The sequence below is a fragment of the Staurois parvus genome, unplaced genomic scaffold (assembly GCF_062004578.1).
Source record: "Staurois parvus isolate SC_StPar_1 unplaced genomic scaffold, SC_StPar_1.0 ptg000165l, whole genome shotgun sequence".
Classification (NCBI taxonomy): Eukaryota; Metazoa; Chordata; class Amphibia; order Anura; family Ranidae; genus Staurois; species Staurois parvus.
Window position 1 is genome coordinate 12,722,027 of NW_028317961.1, and position 16,159 is coordinate 12,738,185.

The window sequence follows — 16,159 nt, forward strand, 5'->3', positions numbered from 1 at the left end:
GGGCTACCAATTCCTAAAGCACCAGAATCCTTCGTGGTTGAGTCAAGTGAGGAAGAACCTGAAGCGTGTAGTCACGTGCAGTTGTAAGAGATAGCCCTTTCCTCGAATACAAGAGAAAAGCCAAGAGAAGCAAAACCGACACAAACTGAAGACAAAACTAGTGAGAATCCTAAGTATTAAAATTATTCAACTTAGCTTATGGCTATAATTTTTCTTGGTAATCCTATGCAATATATTATGCCATTTAGGCTTTGTTATGTAGTCAATATCACTTGCTTTATATTTGTGGAAAGACATCTATCTATATAATTATTGTGCATTATGTAGTCATTACGCCTATAGTAGAAAACTTTCCGTTTACAGAAAAACTAGAGCCAATTGACAAATTTCATTGTTATATTTGAACTCAGAATGTGAAATTCATTAAGAAATGGATCCTTTTGTTTCCAAAACTGGCAAAAAATAAAAATTTGTTGAACAGTTAATTATAATTCATTAACTTTCTCAGATTTGTGTTTTGATTTATTTGGATTGCGTTCTGATGCTACACCACAAATTTTGATATATGTTTATTTGTTGGCTGCAACGAGTCCTAAAAAGGTTTAATTCTGCATCTAGACATCAATAAGGTAACAATCAGTAGAAATGTAATTAATAATGAAATATTTATGTGTCGAAAGCCCCATCAAATTGTCTGCATTGTCTTAGCAATAGCCTGAGCAAAAAGTCCCACCAGTACTTCAGGAAAAGGAACAGAAAATCCCTGAATTTGAAATTGGTATTGTTGTCCTACTCTGAAAAGTAGGAAGCTGAACTGTCCACAACCTCATTAAAAAATATGTGAGATCTAATAAGAGTATCCCATTAGATGTGTGTCATACAGTATATGATGCTTACAGACGGGGCGGACTGACCGTTTGGAAACTCCGGCACTGCCCGAGGGCCCGGGGTCAGTAGGGGGCCCCATGAGACGCCCCTGGTACCTTTTTCATAGGCTTTTTTGAGTTTGGGCAAGGACACAGGGGCCCCATGATCCCCTATTGCCTGGGGGCCCCATGAGTTGTCAGTCCACCCCTGCTTACAGAGCCACAGTGTTAGGACCCGCCAGGTGGTGCCCCTGGCTGCCCACTTGACAGACCTACCCAAAGCGTGGAGTCTAAGTCCCGGTCTGTGCTTTCACCAGGGCCCCTGATGGTGGGAATGGACTTGAAACAGACCAGGACCAGGTCACGACCTCCGAGCAGGCCCACCAGTGGCAGGGGCAACCTCCGGGGATGTATTGGTACCGGGAGAGCCAGATGTGAGGAGGACGGCAGGACCTAGCAGGATGGATCACGAGCGGGGGTCCCGTGGGGTAGGCGAGGTACAGAATCGGCAGGCGGAGAATCGGCAGGTCACACGCAGAGTCAGCAGGATAAGTCAGTCCGTAGAGAGGTCAAAACAAGCCGGGGGTCAGGATGGGAGAAGGCAGAGTAGTCAGGACAATCCGGGTCAACACAGGAGTAGGCAGCGTAGTCAGGGTCAATCAGGGTCAAAAACACAGGTACAGGACTCAGGAACTCAGATAGACCTTGCGGCGATTACTGACAGTGCAGGGCATCTTTAAATATTGCGCCCTGCACTGTCATTGGCCGCTCGGAACGCGCCCCCGGGCTGTCATTGGCCGCCCGAGGCGCGCCCGCGGGTCCCACTGCGCATGCGCGGCACCCTGTCATCCACGGCTCGCCGGGACCTAGTGCCTGTGTCCCGGCGTGAGCCGTCGCCAGCGCGCATGCGCGGGCCGGCAGGACGCCGCAATCGCTGACACACAGCTTGAGCAAGCATCCTGAAGGAAATGCAAATACTACCTGTTCATGAGAAGCAAATGTGAATTAAAGCTGCAAATGAAAAGATGAAAGCTGAAATGCAAGGGTATAACTGAAACAATTTACCTAATGTCCGAAGGAGAATAAGCTCTTCTACCCAACAAGGGACAGTACAGACAAGCATTGTGAGCACTTTTATGCATAAAGCACTCTCAAAGGCAAGGTTTGAGGAACTCTGAAAGAGGATGGAACTTATGTGAGTATTTGTTGAGAGGGGGTACTTAGAATGTTGTAGCATACAGACATCGGTGCAATTACCTTTCTCATATATTATACTGTGATTAGTAGTTCAGTTACTAGGTGTTAGTATTATATTTAAATATTTAACCCCTTGCCTACCAGGCCAATTCTGAAACTTCTCTCCAAAATCTTTATATTTTTTTTTGCTAGAAAATTACTCAGAACCCCCAACCATTATATGTATAGGGCTTTTTTCCCCTCCCACCACACGCGCACTTGGCAAGCAGCATCAAATAGTAGGTGTGGCCAAATTTCACTAACAGTGGAGGGTCATGAGGGGGCATTAAATACCAGGAGTGTATTACATCCAGAGTGCTGAGTTTAGGAGTACACTGTGTACAGAGTGCAGAGTTCAGGGGTACACTACAACCAGAATGTAAAGTTTATGAGTACGCTAGGTACAGAGTGCTATCCCACCGGTAGACCCAAGCGACCATCCAGCATGTATGCTGGCTGGCCACACAAAGCTGGAATCGGCTTTGATCGGCTTTCTGTTATAGTAACCCAGAAGCGATGACCAGACATCCATTCCAGTTTATGCAGCACTAAATGGCGCCATTTTTTAAAAAGTGAAAGCATTCAAAAACACCAATCTTGCCGTTTTGAATGCTTTTAAGTGCAGAGGAGGGATTTTGAGTTTTATAGACCTCAGATCCTTTCATAAAGAGTACCTGTCACATGCCTATTGCTGTCACAAGGGATGTTTACATTCCTTGTGTCAGCAATAAAAAAAATTTAAAGCAACAGTGTGATAATAAAAAAAAAATAAATTAAATTAATAATTTTAAAAAAATGTAAAGTGCCCCTGTGTTTCTGCGCAAAGGCAACGACACACATCAGTCACGCACGCGAACATCGATCATCCCACATGTGAGGTATCACCGCAAATGTCAGATCATGGGCAGTAATTCTAGTACCAGACCTCCTCTGCAAAACTGAAGTGGTAACCTGTAAAGGATTTTTAAATGTGTTGACTATGGACCTCAGATCCTTTCATAAAGAGTACCTGTCACATGCCTATTGCTGTCACAAGGGATGTTTACATTCCTTGTGTCAGCAATAAAAAAAATTTAAAGCAACAGTGTGATAATAAAAAAAAAATAAATTAAATTAATAATTTTAAAAAAATGTAAAGTGCCCCTGTGTTTCTGCGCAAAGGCAACGACACACATCAGTCACGCACGCGAACATCGATCATCCCACATGTGAGGTATCACCGCAAATGTCAGATCATGGGCAGTAATTCTAGTACCAGACCTCCTCTGCAAAACTGAAGTGGTAACCTGTAAAGGATTTTTAAATGTGTTGACTATGGACGAAAATTTACACCATTTTCACTGGTGCACAGGTGTGTGCAATTTTAGAGCATGACAAGCTTGGTATCTATTTACTTGATGTAAAATCATCTTTTATATTTTATATTGCTTTTTTGATTAAATTGGGTAATGTATTGTGTTTTTTTGCATTAAAATAAAAAACGGTATTTTTCCCAAATAAATTGCATTTGAAAACTCGCTGCGCAAATACTGTGTAACATAAAAATTTTCAAAACCTACAATTTTATTCTCTAGGTCCTCTGCTTTCATATATAATATATGAGGTCAACTGGTTAAATTTTTTTTATTTGTTTTTTTTTTTTTTACAACAATCAGCAGAGAAAGGTCCTCTTTACTGAGACATCTAGAGTTTATTAGACCCCAGATGTCTCCTTTGCCCTTAACAGTATCAGATCAGTTCTGATCTTATGCTTTTACTAGCTTGCAATGGCTGGTAAACAGAAGACCGAAACCAGAAGTGACAAAATACTCATCGCGTTAGGTTTGTAATACCATAGAGATTGTCGGGGAAGATCCGACTTCAGTGCCAGGCTCCCCGATCACACGGGAGAGGCATCGGAGGGTAGCAGGAGGGGGGGGGGTGACCCCTCCCGCCTGTAAAAGTAATCCAGACATTACCACTTGCCATCCACCCTATATAGGGGGCGCGCATCACCCTACCCGCGCTGCTATTGGCGGCTGGGGATGTCAGTCACCAAATCCGGCCGGCAATTCCCAGCCAGCACTCGGTGATCGGTGTAAACAACACAGGTCTCTCTCCTGTCAGCATGGACATGCTGGTTTGTATCTCTCTGCACAGCAGAGAGATGCAAAGCATTTCTCCAAAGTAAAACAGAACACAGCACACACTTTACCCTTTGATCGCCCCAGATGTTAACGCCTTCATGCCCAGTGTTGATAGTACAGTGTTGGTGTTTTTTATTAGCACTGATCACTGTATTAGTGTCACTGAGGATGTCAGTGACAGTTAATCAGTTCCCACCCAGTGTCAGAATGCCTGACGCAGTCCCGCTATAAGTCACTGATTGCCGCCATTTCTACTGTAGTATAAAAAAATTTTTTATTCCAATATATATACCGCCATTTGTAGACACTATACCTTTCCTGCAAACCAATTAATATACAATTATTGGTATTTTTTTTTTTTAGCAAAGACGTAGTAGAATACATTTTGGCCTAAATTTATGAAGAAATGTGATTTTTTTTTTTATTTGGATATATTTTATAGCAAAAATTCAATAAAAACTTTTTTTTTTCAAAATTGTCTGTATTTTTTTGTTTATAGCACAAACAATAAAAAATGCAGAGGTGATTAATTACCACCGAAAGAAATCTGTATTTGTGGGAGACAAATGAGAAAAATTAAATTTACTTACAGCGTTGCATGACCGCGCATTTGTCAGTTAAAGTAATGCAGCGCAGTATAGCAAAAAATGGCCTGGTCAGGAAGGGGGGTAAATCTTCTGGAGTGCAAGTGGTTAATTAGCCGCTAAGATGGCTTTTACATTGTAAGGAATCGCATGCTGAGAAAACAATACTAGGATGATGCCTGTTACTGACGGGCGGGCGGGAAGTGGTTAATATATTCTCAAAAAAACAAATGTATATCAAAAAACATATATATTATATTGCAGCTCACTGTTGTGCATACATCACCAATAGAAATTAGTATGAAAAAGTTTAGCGCAACTAAAATGTGTATAATCCAATATAAATGTGCAAAAAAAATGTTTTTAATGAAAATTACAAGCGCAAGTAAACACATGAACACAATTAGTGATATAACTGATGATATGAATAGATAAAGTGCAATAAATAACCCAATATAAATGTGCAAACAAATTAAAAAAATGCATAAAATACAATTGATTGGAAGGAGAGCACACAGATATTTCATCCCTGCTGAACTCTGCACCAAGTTTGTTTTGCGTTTTTGCACAAAATTCATTGAATTTTTACCTTTTATTTATTTTCTATATTTTTCAATTTTTATTTTTGATATTTATTTCTTAATTGAATATTTATTTAATCATCGAAGGACACAAGTTTGAATAATTTTGCACAGACTTTTATTTTGTTCTTTTTTTTTTAATTATCACCAATTTTGATATATATTTTTCTAATTCATTTATTCATTATTATCAACACGTTTGGGTATTTATTGGTATTACACATAAAAGATCATGCAGCTATTAGAGATTCAATGCAAATACAGTTTTTATACTATATACAGGTAATAGGTCTTGATAGAGCGCGGCATCTATATTTTCTTCATTTGTATGCACTGATAACTCACATTTATGAGGGTGAGCAAAATAGCCTGCGATCTTATTGATAGAAGCTGTTTATTATACACCTTACTGGCTCACAAGTAAATTTTTAATATACAATTAGTAATATAACTGATTATATTAATAAAGTGCAGTGAATCCCAACCTTTCTTGTATATATAGAGCCTAATAATTCATATTCCTCTTATAAACTTCATATATACTGTAAAAAAGGCATGTAAACTCATACAGATTAAACTAACATAAACAAATACATAAAAGTCCCAAAATATTGAGTGAGAAATTTCGTTCTTCAAAATATTGTGCTTTTTGACATGCATATGTCATGCGTGCTCAATATAAAGTTGCTGATGTGCTCCACCACAGTGAACCATCACCTTCCAATGCTGCCGCTTACCTCAGGTTTTAAGGATACATTCACCTTCAGTAACATGTTACATATTACACCCATTGTTAGGATGTAATATGCAAAATATTACTAAATTATCTGCCACCACCCTGATCCATTCTCTATTGTGACAGCGGGTGGGGTATCTTCTTCCCACCCCCGCTGTCACAATTCAAAAACTGTGAGGCTGTGCAGGACTCCACCCACACCTATAATTACCATCAGCCATTGCGTCAGACAGCTTGTACTTCTCAATTAACTACAAGGGTGCTGGTTTGCGCTCTCGTAGTTCATTAATCTTCCTGGACTTCAGTAACTGCCTGCCCATAAGTACGGGCAAACAGCTCTAAGTCTGCAGGATCCTGATATTACACCTGCAATCTGCTGATTGCGATTCAATGCTTTACAGGCTCCTAAGAAAAAAATAACAAATGCACATTTTTTTACCTGCAAAAAAATGTGAATTTATTTATTTTATTTTTTTTAATGGTGGACTTATCCTTTAAACTTACTGACTGAATATAGCCTGATGTATATATGATAGCGCTGGAGTAACAGAAGTGAAAGCTGGTTCCGATGGATCTACTGTAAAGAGATTTTAACTTCAAAGAAGCAAATACAAAAGTCCATCTCACTTGAAGGACTTTTTGAACATTTAATGGTTAAAGGAATCAAATACAGTTAACACATTTTAGGGGGAAAAAAGACTCAGAAGGCTACCTTCAGTGCAAACTAGAGATGTAAGACAGGCGATAGATTATGTGATTTTCTTTCCTGCAATACTGACTGTGTTGATGGGGGCATCCCTCCTGCAAAGCTATTGTGTTCACTTTGCAGAGGAGTGCCGGGAGCCATCCTTCCTGGGAGAACACAATAATTATTGCTAGCGGCTATAGCCACTGGCAATAATTGTAATGCTAAAATTCTGACACGCTGGTTGTACCCAAGTCGGTCCATGGGTTGACTTGGGTATCATCAGCCTGCCCATAGATGGATAAAATCTGGGCCGGTCCCTACTAACCTTGGCAATGTTCAATCCATCGATTGGCCAGTTCAAAGCAGAATTTTTTTTTTTTGCCTTGCAGTTTGCTTGTTCTTGCACTGCATGGGTTAACTGCTCTTTTTGTCAAGGGGTGCACAGAAAGGCTATACTCACCTGATCCTTTGATCCTCAGAGGTAGACTGTTTCTACCATCTTCATGTCCGGAGTCGGTCAATGGGTGTGATGACGTCAAGGACAGTCCAATGAACAAGACGTCTAGACCCCGGGGAGGTGGGGGTGTGTGCATAAGCGACACAGACTCGTTTTTGCGCTCAGATTGGCAGATCATCTGCTCTCCTCACCCCTAGACAAAAACGAGCAGTTAACCCATGCAGTGCTGGCACAGCTCCACTTCATGGAGAAAGAATTCCTGGAATTCTTATTTAAGTCTTCATCAAGCCTTAACAGAAGTCCCCTATTGCATTCGGTGTGATTTTATTATCAACGAATGCTTAAGCTCTGAAAAATGGGGAGACTTTTCCCCCCAAAAGCATTAAATATCAAAAAACATTCAAGTGAGATGAACTTTTGTAACACCCGCTCCTCAGTACACATCCAAGAAATTGACTGAATACAGCAGCTTTATCGCTGCTTTTTTTCAGTATGCTAATACTGTACATTGCTGGGTTTTTTTTTCAAGATCTATGCTTGATTGCTTAGTTTGTAGGTAATAATAGAGCCTTTGTAATAACAATGAATGCCAATTGGGTGATAATCAACTCAGTGACACGTAAGATTATAGCCCTTATCTAATCAATAGTCTGCACTGTGAGGTATACAGCACATCTATCAATATAAGTACTGTACATAAGGTGAAGCCAGTTGTCAATTTCACTTCATTACCTGCAAAGCCATTATATATTCGGACGGTTTGTTAATCTAAGGAGATCAGTGAATTGATTCATTAGTCAATCTTACTATCTGCTTGAGTAGCTCTGGTGGCATGAGGAAAAGGCTGTACTAAAAAGGTCTCAGTCCTAACAGGGTTGCAATATTTTCTGTGCATTGTGATGTATACACCTACAATCATAATGAGCGTATGCATATGTATGTATGTAGATTAAAACATTTTCCCCCAGTCAAAATAGAAATTTCAAAGAAACGCATATAATATTAGGTATAGTGTATTTTTTCCATCTTAACTGTGAGCTACAGAGTTACCCTAACTGAATTTTAAAATTACAATTGAATACTGTAAAACACTGGTAATAGATTCAAGATGCAGTAAAATGGTAAGTGATCTCAGTCATGCTGTTGTGCAGCCACAGACAGTAAAACAACCTGTCCCCCCATGGTCATGCTGCCTGTTTGCTGGCGATCACTTACCACAACTTCTTGGATTCCCTGCATTCTTTGTGGCTTTTCCTTCGCTCATTCCTTTGGTTTACTTTCAATGTCTAAGGACGATATATCCTATGGTACATTGCTGCCTGCAAACAGTGATGATGTGGCATGTTTCCTGTGGTGACTGTGCCTCTGAAACGCCTCCTCTCAGCAACCTCTGTAGTTCAGAAGGCAGGCTCTGTGAAATGTGTGGTACAGCACTGCATATTCATAGGGCAAAATTAATATTTGTCACTGGATTAATAGAAATGGACTAGAGGCAATTGAAATTCAATGTAGAAATGTATGCAGTATACATTCTACAAAACACAGATTGTTTACAACAGAGTTGTGATGTGCTAATATGCTGGTCCGTTGTGATATATTGAAGGTTTGCTTTTGGGACTCAAAAGCAAATCCTCAACACACCGTAAAAGACTTGCATATTAGCTCATCACAATGCGCAGCTGTGAACCATCTTTGCGCTATGGTGCCCTTAAAAGAAAAAAAAAAAGTAAGAGATGTAGGTTACACAGGTTGAAGAAACACATCAAAATCTAAGTTCAACCCATAGAAAAAAATAAATAGAATAAAAATCAAATATCCCTCTACAGAATGCTATACCCTCTGTTCCAGATGAAGGCAAAAAAACAATAAAGCATGATCCAAATATGGTCAAAAATATTCCCTGATCCCCCAGAAGGCAACTGAATATTCCCTGAATCGGCAATCTCTGGCGGTGTTGCCTATAAATGTTAATATCCAGTTATGTTTTGTACATTTAGGAAAGCATCCAACTCTGTTTTAAAAAAAAAAACAAAAAAACGAAACGAATCTACTGAGCTGGCCAGAACTAGTTCTTGAAGGAGCATGTTTCACATTTTCACAGCTCTTACTGTGAAGAAGCTTTTTCATATAGGTGGGTATATCTCTGTTTCTCCAAACGTAAAGCGTGCCTCCTTGTCCTTTGTAATGTCTTTAAAGTGAGTAACTCTACACTGAGTTCACTATATGGACAACTTATGTATTTATACATGGTGATCATATCCTCCTTTAATCTCCTCTTCTTAAGAGAAACTAATTTCCAGTTTCTTCATAGCTGAACTCCTCAAAGCCTGTTATCAGTTTGGCTGCAATTCTTTCCACTTTCTCCAGTTCTACAATAGCCTTTTTGTGAACTGGTGCCCAAAACTAAACTGCATATTTAAGTGCGATCTGTCTCCCTCCCCCCGTCTCTCTTCTCTCGCCTCTCTCCTCCCTCTAATTCCCCCCCCCACCCTCCTTGGCGTTACCTATTGTGATTATTAAGTCTATGATGTACCAGAACACCCCAGATCCCTATCCACCACTGAGCCATGCGGAAAATTGCCGGCTGAAAAGGTATTCTGACCGCCACAGGCATCTGTCAGAATGCAGTAGCCAGTCAGGCAAAATTTGTACATCCAGGCTGTTAGCGTGGATGGAGGTATCTGTTAGTTCAGGTCTCAAAATTTCCACTTGCCTGCTCGCATTTTGCAGGTGGAAATAATGTGGAGGCAAGTGTGCCCCAGGCCTTAGGCAGGGCTAGCGCCAGGATAGGGGGGCAGTGAAATGCCCCTCTGCCTGTGTAGACAGACCCTAGAGCTCCATGTCCTGGTACCCTGCAGCATTCAGCCCTTTCATCTCACCATTATCAGCTCTGCTCACATTCCTCCGGTACCTTTTCCTCTCCTCTATAGCCCCCAGTGATTTGCCCTGTCTCCTCCTCCACAACTCTGCCTCTTCCCCTCCCTCTGGCTATCCAGTGTTGCCAAGAGCTCCATGCTTACAGCTTTGGCTGTGCGGGCACTCCTTGCAGAATCTGAGTGCTCTCCCGCTGGGACAATACTGCCAACATCTCCCTGTGGGAATCCGCTTCATCCCTCAGCCCGGCCTGTCTTTAGTAGCTTGTGTCTTCAGAGAGTGCAGCCCCGGCAGCAGTAGCAGGGGGAGAGAGATCCAGGGCACACAGCTGCCAGCCAGATGTGCAGTATGAGACAGGGAACTGGGGCAGACAGCTGCACCAGTGAATGGAAAACTGGACACTGGACTCTCCCCCCAAACAGGGCTAGAGAGAGCTGCACAGGTCAGGCAGGGGACAGCAGCCGAGGCACATACAACATAGGAACAGAAGAGGAGGTGGGGAGGGTTAAATGGGGACACATCATGGAACAGCAGGAACAATGTATACCATCCTTCCCTAAGGCACTGAGATCACACATTCTGCCCAGGAGAGCTGATCCTATGCTATAGATCCATATACTGGAGCACAGTACATCTGCAGGACCCCCCCCTCCTTCCTCACTCTCTGATCATTGACCTGCTGCATTACTTTGGTCGCAGCAGATAGGTATTAGAGGGGTTCACCACCACAGGCTCCTCTACAGTACTATCGGCAATCACAGGGTTACGTGGAGCCTTCTAAATTAACGCTGGATCCTTTTGCCATAGTGCCGCTATTTGGTGGGGTTGAAGAAGTGATTAGCGTTAAAATGATCACCAATTCACACCCATGCGATCCGATTCTGCAAATCACACTGTATTTTGCAAACCAATTATGGCGTGTCGTTAACATGCACACCCCCAGTGGTTCATATGGACGGAGTGCGATTTAGATGCAATGCTGGAAATGCACAGAAATTGAAATATTCCACACTGCATCAGTGTGAACCAGGCCTAGGCCCGGTTCACACTGATGCGGTGCAGAATTCACACTGATGCAGTGCAGAATTCACACCAATTTCAGTGCATTTCCAGCACCGCATCAAAATCGCACTCCATTCATGTGAAGCGCATACAGTGGGGATCGAAAGTTTGGGCACCCCAGCTAAAAATTTGTATTAATGTGCATAAAGAAGCCAAGGAAAGACGGAGAAATCTCCAAAAGGCATCAAATTACAGATTAGACATTCTTATAATATGTCAACAAAAGTTAGATTTTATTTCCATCATTTACACTTTCAAAATAACAGAAAACAAAAAAATGGCGTCTGCAAAAGTTTGGGCACCCTGCAGAATTTATAGCATGCACTGCCCCCTTTGACAAGCTGAGACCTGCCAGTGTCATGGATTGTTCTCAATCATCGTCTGGGAAGACCAGGTGATGTCAATCTCAAAGGTTTTAAATGCCCAGACTCATCTGACCTTGCCCCAACAATCAACACCATGGGTTCTTCTAAGCAGTTGTCTAGAAAACTGAAAATAGTTGACGATCACAAAGCTGGAGAAGGCTATAAGAAGATAGCAAAGCGTTTTCAGATGTCAATATCCTCTGTTCGGAATGTAATTAAGAAATGGCAGTCATCAGGAACAGTGGAAGTCAAAGCAAGATCTGGAAAACCAAGAAAAATATCAGACAGAACAGCTCGCAGGATTGTGAGAAAAACAATTCAAAACCCACGTTTGACTGCACGATCCCTCCAGAAAGATCTGGCAGACACTGGAGTTGTGGTACACTATTCCACTATAAAGAGATACTTGTACAAATATGGTCTTAATGGAAGAGTCATCAGAAGAAAACCTCTTCTACGTCCTCACCACAAAAATCATCGTTTGAAGCTTGCAAATGAACATATAGCCAAGCCTGCTGCATTTTGGAAACAAGTTCTGTGGACCGATGAGGTTAAAATTGAACTTTTTGGCCGGAATGAGCAAAAGTACGTTTGGAGAAGAAGGGGCACAGAATTTAATGAAAAGAACCTCTGTCCAACTGTTAAGCATGGGGTTGGATCAATCATGCTTTGGGGTTGTGTTGCAGCCAGTGGCACAGGGAACATCTCACGAGTAGAAGGAAAAATGGATTCAATAAAATTTCAGCAAATTTTGGATGGTAACTTGATGCCATCTGTGAAAAAGCTGAAGTTAAAGAGAGGATGGCTTCTACAAATGGATAATGATCCTAAACATACAGAAATCCCCCTGCGCTCCACAGAACCTAGTGAGTTAGCTGCTATCACCTATTCTCTATACCGCAAGATATGTGAACCAAAATAATATAAGTGGTGAAGCGCTCAACTTAAATACTGGTGACAATTCATACCTAAATACACTTGTAAATCAAAAAACTAGTGCAATATTCCCATATATAAATATTACGTCCCTGGTGGTATAGTGATGAACAAATAATACCTCTTAAACTATGCAAATAGGCAAATACAAATAAATAAATAAAAAACTAGTGCAATATCCTCATATAAACATAATATATCCCTGGTGGTATAGTGATGAACAACTAATACCTCTTAAACTGTGCAAAAGTGATACTTGAATACAATTAAACCAATTTAAATAAAATATTAATTACAATAAATTAAATAGTGATGCCACACTGTGCAAAAAAACATGAAAAAGTGTTCAAATGATGTCACTCCATGCTGCAATAGTGCTCTTCGTGAAAATCTTGACGTGACTCCCCTCAATAATAGCCAAAATGCCCCCTCACCTTCCACATTCGACCCTTGCGGGTCACAGAGCTTTATATATATATATATATAATGTATCTCTGCCAGATATTATTCTCCTCCACTGCCTCCACCGACCATGATCCTCCTCCAGGCAGTAAGTTACACTCCAATAACTCCCCTCACACACCGGACTCTGCCAGATATTTTTCTCCTCCACTGCCTCCACCGACCAAGATCCTCCTCCAGGCAGTAAGTTACACTCCAAAAAATTCCCCTCACACAATGGACTCAGACACAGGGCGCATATGGAAAACAAAAGCAAACCTCCGTAGTGCAACACTGTTTTAATGCACTCAGCGATACAATAGAAAATTACACTCACATGTCCTCACATAGAGAGAAGCAGTTCCCATGTGCTATGGGTGTATACAGGGGTACAAAGATGGCGTCCGAACCCGAAACCGGAAGTACGTCACCCCTATGACCGGAAATACGTCGACGCGTTGCGCCACGATCACGTGGCTTCTGAAATACGTCGACGCGTTGCGCCACGATCACGTGGCTTCTTCAGGATCCTGAAGAAGCCACGTAATCGTGGCGCAACGCGTCGACGTATTTCCGGTCATAGGGGTGACGTACTTCCGGTTCCGGGTTCGGACGCCATCTTTGTACACCTGTATACACCCATAGCACATGGGAACTGCTTCTCTCTATGTGAGGACATGTGAGTGTAATTTTCTATTATATCGCTGAGTGCATTAAAACAGTGTTGCACTACGGAGGTTTGCTTTTGTTTTCCATATGCGCCCTGTGTCTGAGTCCATTGTGTCTGAGTCCATATATATATATATATATATAAAGCTCTGTGACCCGCAAGGGTCGAATGTGGAAGGTGAGGGGGCATTTTGGCTATTATTGAGGGGAGTCACGTCAAGATTTTCATGAAGAGCACTATTGCAGCATGGAGTGACATCATTTGAACACTTTTTCATGTTTTTTTGCACAGTGTGGCATCACTATTTAATTTATTGTAATTAATATTTTATTTAAATTGGTTTAATTGTATTCAAGTATCACTTTTGCACAGTTTAAGAGGTATTAGTTGTTCATCACTATACCACCAGGGATATATTATGTTTATATGAGGATATTGCACTAGTTTTTTATTTATTTATTTGTATTTGCCTATTTGCATAGTTTAAGAGGTATTATTTGTTCATCACTATACCACCAGGGACGTAATATTTATATATGGGAATATTGCACTAGTTTTTTGATTTACAAGTGTATTTAGGTATGAATTGTCACCAGTATTTAAGTTGAGCGCTTCACCACTTATATTATAATGATCCTAAACACACCTCGAAATCCACGGGGGATTACATCAAGAGGCGTAAACTGAAGGTTTTGCCATGGCCTTCACAATCTCCTGACCTCAACATAATTGAAAATCTATGGATAGACCTTAAAAGAGCAGTGCGTGACAGACAGCCCAGAAATCTCAAAGAACTGGAAGACTTTTGTAAGGAAGAATGGGCAAAGATACCTCAAACAAGAATTGAAAGACTCTTGGCTGGCTACAAAAAGCATTTACAAGCTGTGATACTTGCCAAAGGGGGCAGTACAAGATATTAACTCTGCAGGGTGCCCAAACTTTTGCAGACGCCATTTTTTTGTTTTCTGTTATTTTGAAAGTGTAAATGATGGAAATAAAATCTAACTTTTGTTGACATATTATAAGAATGTCTAATCTGTAATTTGATGCCATTTGGAGATTTTTCCATCTTTCCTTGGCTTCTTTATGCACATTAATACAAATTTTTAGCTGGGGTGCCCAAACTTTCGATCCCCACTGTAAAACATTTAACAGAGATAAGCCTTTTAGGGTGGAATTAGGTGCCGGGTGCCTGACTAGTAGCTCAGGACATGAAGTTTTGAGCCCTGTGTTAGTTTGTGTATTCAGCCTGCAGACTGAAGGAAAAAGTAAGCGTATGAAATCCATGTTAAAATTTAACAGTGCCTACTAGTTTGTATCAAAATGCCATGGACATGTATGACTACATGAATCATCAAGGAAGGAGACTTTTTACATTTTTTTATGTTGTTTGAACCACAGTAAAATAGTAAATGCTCTGTGGTGAAATGTTTCTTTGCCTTTCTGTAGTCTGATGTTATTCTCTTGAGTACCACATTATACTTTGTCTCTTTTTTCTTCTACAGGTAGCAGACTGTGCGTGGGATGAAACTGTGAAAGTATATACCCCGTCCTGTCTTTCAGTCCCTCTTCAATGATCATTTCTGTAGAAAGGAGAAAAACCTCTAGGTAGAAAATGATTGCCAACTTGATGTGACAATATTTTAGCCAGTCATATTTTTCTATTTATGATTAGTTTGACTACTGATAGCCAGAAAGACTTAAGTGTCTAAATGGATCTGAATTACAATAAAAACTTTGTATTATGTAAACAATTGCATTTTTTCTATGCAATAACTAAGATTGTCTTGACTTATATGGAAATATCTTTGAAAAAAAATAAAGAAATAAAGCAAGAAATGTCCTGGGCATCTTGAAGATATTTGATTCTATGAGGTGTAACTTGTGTCTGCACATAGAGCTTCCTTTTTGCATTACATTGGCAGATCTTCTGAATGACTATTTCAAGACATCAGGAAGACATTTATGAATCTTTATATTATGGATAATTACCTACATTAACAATGTTCTTTTATTTTTGTCCTATGAAATTTTCATTGTATAGTTCACACCCACATGAATTAGTGTAGGTGGACTAGTCTACATTTGGCCTTGTTCTGCACACTAAAAGGGTTCTTTATTGATCCAGTCTTTCTCAAATAATGATCTAAGCCAAGCAGATCGCAGAAATGGGGTGGTTCAGAACTCACTCCTAATTTTCTAAATGCAAACAAATTTAGGGCGCGTGTCTCTGCAAATCTGTGATTATGATGTTTTGTGGGTGGGAGTGTAATGCGATGATGGACAGATAATGTCATTCATTGTAATAAGCTGTTTCTTCTGACCTTTTATGTTCAGCACTAATGCATCTGCATGTAAAAGAGGATGACACCTTTTGACATAAGTTTCTGAATGATTTTTATAAACTCTTTTTAATGAGTTTTCACAAATTGGAGCCCCATGGACAGTGGCATGGTGTTTTACTATAGGAAAGCAGCATTATTATATGCAAAATTTATGTGGTTTTTTTTTATTTAATTTTTTTTTTTACTTTTGCA

At 40.4% G+C, this 16,159-nt stretch overlaps 1 protein-coding gene across 1 annotated transcript in view; it reads left to right on the forward strand.

Annotated features, from left to right (window-relative positions):
* PEX7 (peroxisomal biogenesis factor 7) overlaps positions 1–15,461 on the forward strand; it is a 312,578-nt gene extending 297,117 nt beyond the window's left edge. The window contains exon 10 of the mRNA XM_089676224.1: positions 15,128–15,461. Within this exon, the coding sequence (XP_089532350.1) occupies positions 15,128–15,199 (72 nt within the window). The 3' untranslated portion in view covers positions 15,200–15,461. The remainder of the gene's footprint in view (positions 1–15,127) is intronic.
* Positions 15,462–16,159: the final 698 nt, after the last annotated feature.